General features: G+C 32.6%; 1 protein-coding gene and 1 long non-coding RNA gene across 2 annotated transcripts; one reads left to right on the forward strand and one right to left on the reverse strand.

Annotated features, from left to right (window-relative positions):
• Positions 1-6: 6 nt before the first annotated feature.
• LOC108949295 lies at positions 7-3511 on the forward strand. Its single transcript, XM_026839447.1, has 11 exons — positions 7-292; positions 394-494; positions 617-834; positions 889-1001; positions 1064-1156; positions 1367-1512; positions 1571-1747; positions 1812-1918; positions 2304-2412; positions 2688-2875; positions 3009-3511. Exons 2-11 carry the CDS (start codon positions 417-419, stop codon positions 3184-3186), a joined length of 1407 nt encoding a protein of 468 aa, XP_026695248.1. The 5' UTR covers positions 7-292; positions 394-416; the 3' UTR covers positions 3187-3511.
• LOC113475361 lies at positions 333-713 on the reverse strand. Its single transcript, XR_003397123.1, has 2 exons — positions 626-713; positions 333-441 (listed from the first exon to the last, which is right to left on the reverse strand). It is a non-coding gene; the product is annotated as an uncharacterized LOC113475361 (long non-coding RNA).
• Positions 3512-3783: the final 272 nt, after the last annotated feature.

Genomic DNA, 3783 nt, shown 5'->3' on the forward strand with positions numbered 1-3783 from the left:
GTAGCTTATAGTGGATGGCAAGTTCAGCTTAAACAAATAAATGTTGGAAACCCTCAATATGAAACGTTATTCAGTATTTTACGTAAGTTGTGTTCCCTGCTATAAATGATACATTGAATAAATATTGAGTGTTTATGAAGCTGTATTGCAGATGATTTGGAATGCATAAAACTGTGTGAAGGAGTTTCAGAAGAAAAAATCACCAAATATAAACTACACTCTCTGCCATATTGGGACCACAATCAAATTAAAGCAAGGAATATATTTCGATCGTCTTTGTGCAGAATTATAGGTAAAATGATAGTTTTCAGACTCAGTTATGGCAGTGTCACTGTATTTATTATCTTGCCTCACCAAAGCCCAGAGAAAAATTATTTTTATTTTCCATCTAAGTGAACAGCGATTGTGATCATCATATGTGTGAATCTTGCCTTGCACAGTCTAAAAAAGAATTGACTAAAATTGAGGTATATGAAGATGATCATCCACTTAATGTAAGAGACTAATTGTATTGTATAGGCTAAGTGCAGTAATTAAGCATTTTATAGATTTTTTATAAACTAAACATTTATGATTTCAGTGAAGTCCTATGTTTTATTGAAATATACATTTGAAGGAGACTGACTTGGAAGAAAAAGTTACAAATGAATGGCAACAGTTGTTTTTTCAACATCAGAAGGAGAATATGGTAAAAAGTTCCAATAGACGGCGTTATCATCCAGACATAATACGTTGGGCAATAGAGTTTTACTGCAGATCGCCTGCTGCTTATGAACATGTTCGAAGCAGTGGAGCTTTGATTTTGCCTTCAGCTTCAACAATCAGACAATATCGGTACGACTAATTGTGTTTATTTACTTGATTTCTCAAATAATTTCATTAATGCAGAAATTGCTTCAATCCAAAACCTGGAATCAGTTTAATTGCACTGCAAGAAATGGATCGTTTACAGATGGAGCACAAGTATTTGCCTTCTTACATTACATTAGATGAAATGAAAGGTGTGGTTAAATCAGAATCACAACTGTAATTTCATCTAGAGATAATCACATTTTCTTTTTAGTACGAGAAAATCTGGTCAATAAACAAGGGCAGTTGGTTGGGTTTGTTGAAGGTATTCATGGCACTGATGCAAAATTAGCAAGTCATATATTAGGTAAAGCTACTCAGATACAATTATATGGTTGCATCTGTGATAACCCTGTTTTTGCAGTATTTTATGTACGATCTATAAAAAGGGAATTGTCACTTCCTGTGGCATGGTATCCTACAAGATCTGCACCAGCAGAACAATTAGCCTTAATATTTTAGGAACTTCTCTACGAATGTGAAAAACGAAATGTTCAAATCCATGCTGTTGTTGCAGATGGTCTGTCAATTAACCGACGCTTTTTCAAACTGATTAGTGGTCATGCAACAATTCCACTTGATAAATATTTTACTGCCCCTAATCCCTTCACTCTTAATGATCGAGTAGTATTTTTGTGTTCTGATTCTTCTCATCTTCTTAAGGTAAGGTACCTGAATTTCATGTAATGTGATAATAATTTGGTATTATTTTGAATTTCAGACAGCGAGAAACTCTTTATTTCAATCAAGGCCATCTGGTACGAAGTATATGAATATGAATGGACATGATATTTTATGGAATCATATTTTACAACTGTATGAAACTGAAAAAGGGTCACCATTGCTATCCCGCACACGGTTGTCTGAAGCTCACGTCAAACTTAATCCATTTTCTAAAGTATGTACTTCAGAATTGTTATCACATGTTAAGTGGGCAACCTTCAATGTTTGATTTCTTATAGATGAAAGTTGGATTGGCAAAAGACACATTAAGTTGGAAAGTTGGACAATGTCTAAAATTAATGCCAAATGCTGAAGGTACAGCAAACTACGTGTTAATGTTTGACAGGTATGTTGCTAGTATTTCATTCTTGTGTGCTACATAAGCACCGATATTATTAATATTACACCACTAAATGAACCACAACCTTCAATGTTTGATTTCTTATAGATGAAAGTTGGATTGGCAAAAGACACATTAAGTTGGAAAGTTGGACAATGTCTAAAATTAATGCCAAATGCTGAAGGTACAGCAAACTACGTGTTAATGTTTGACAGGTATGTTGCTAGTATTTCATTCTTGTGTGCTACATAAGCACCGATATTATTAATATTACACCACTAAATGAACCACATATGTCCCTACATTTCAATTAAAATTTCTACCTGTTGCACCTTACAGTATTAGTGTGTTGTTATGAATGCTTGATATTCCTTAACTCTTTGTACGACAGGTGGTTTGATATAATTAACTGTAAGGCCTCATATCCAATCAGGCATGTTAATGATGAAAGGTTACAGTGGTTACAAGATGAATTTATTGAAAAGTTAATCAAATGGGAGGTAATAGTTTTTAAATAAAATGATTATAACATGTAGTTTAAAAGTTAAATTGGTGAGGTTTCATGCGATTCAGTGTACAATTTTACATTAAATAAATATTTTTTATCTTGAAATTTATTGAAAAGTTAATCAAATGGGAGGTAATAGTTTTTAAATAAAATGATTATAACATGTAGTTTAAAAGTTAAATTGGTGAGGTTTCATGCGATTCAGTGTACAATTTTACATTAAATAAATATTTTTTATCTTGAAATTACACTTGATGCCAATTTTAGGAGGAGGTTAAAAACAAACATGGAAATCAACGGAAACGAATCATTGCATATCCCACATTGGAAGGTCTGATATTTACATCTAGAAATATGATTGGGCTGTGTAAACAACTGCTGCAACTGGATTGTCTTGAATATGTCTGCCTTCACACTTTTACACAAGATGTGCTGGAAGCATTTTTTGGAAACGTAAGTAATTTATTATTACACCTACGACCTATATTTTATCTTTAGACATGTGAATGTACAAGCTTCAGTTTAACAGTATGTATAGTTTATCCATTGTTACTAGGATGTTTTATTAAATAAGATATTTTAATTACAGCGTAGTCATGGTGGTCGGTCAACAAATCCTGATATATCACAAGTAGCATACTCAATTCAGCATATTACCCAAAGAAAAATTATAAAAAAAATTAAAGGTGGTAATACTACTCATGGGGCTCAAAATCCTTGGACATCAGTTTGTCATTCACCCATGCCAAAACGGGCCAAATTCTAACTTTATTCCATCTTACATTAACTCATAACCGATCACATGACACATACATGTAAAATTTGCTTTTATTCATTAATGTTACATTCGTTTTAAATCACCTCTCAGCCCACGTGACTGCTTGTTTGAATATTGAAGAAGCTTCTGCACTAATTTTCTGGTATAACTGTATGATAATACTCTAACAAATAATTTAACAGAGTATGCCACAACATTTTCGAGATCCTTAGAGTTTTGTTCAAATTCCAAACAGCCTGATTTAATGTGATTGATAAAATAAATGAAATAACTACTACTGCAAATACTATCAGACAATAAATTGAAATTGATATCTACTGGTGATTTATGAATTTCCTGCGTAAGATATAAATAAGACTTTTGTAAAAGATACATAAATTCATCAGAGGGATATTTAAGACATCCAGCTTTTTTCTCCATAACAGTAATCAATGTTCCATTCGGTTTATCAGTTTGAAGATATTGCAGTGCCGGGTGATCCTTAAATTTAGATGAGGCCTTCCTTACTGTATAACCTCCTAAATACTCTATAATATCATTTTCACTTTCTTTAATGGATCCGAAATTTCCTTCAACTTTCTTTAC

This window comes from Ciona intestinalis, unplaced genomic scaffold (assembly GCF_000224145.3).
Source record: "Ciona intestinalis unplaced genomic scaffold, KH HT000275.1, whole genome shotgun sequence".
NCBI lineage: Eukaryota > Metazoa > Chordata > Ascidiacea > Phlebobranchia > Cionidae > Ciona > Ciona intestinalis.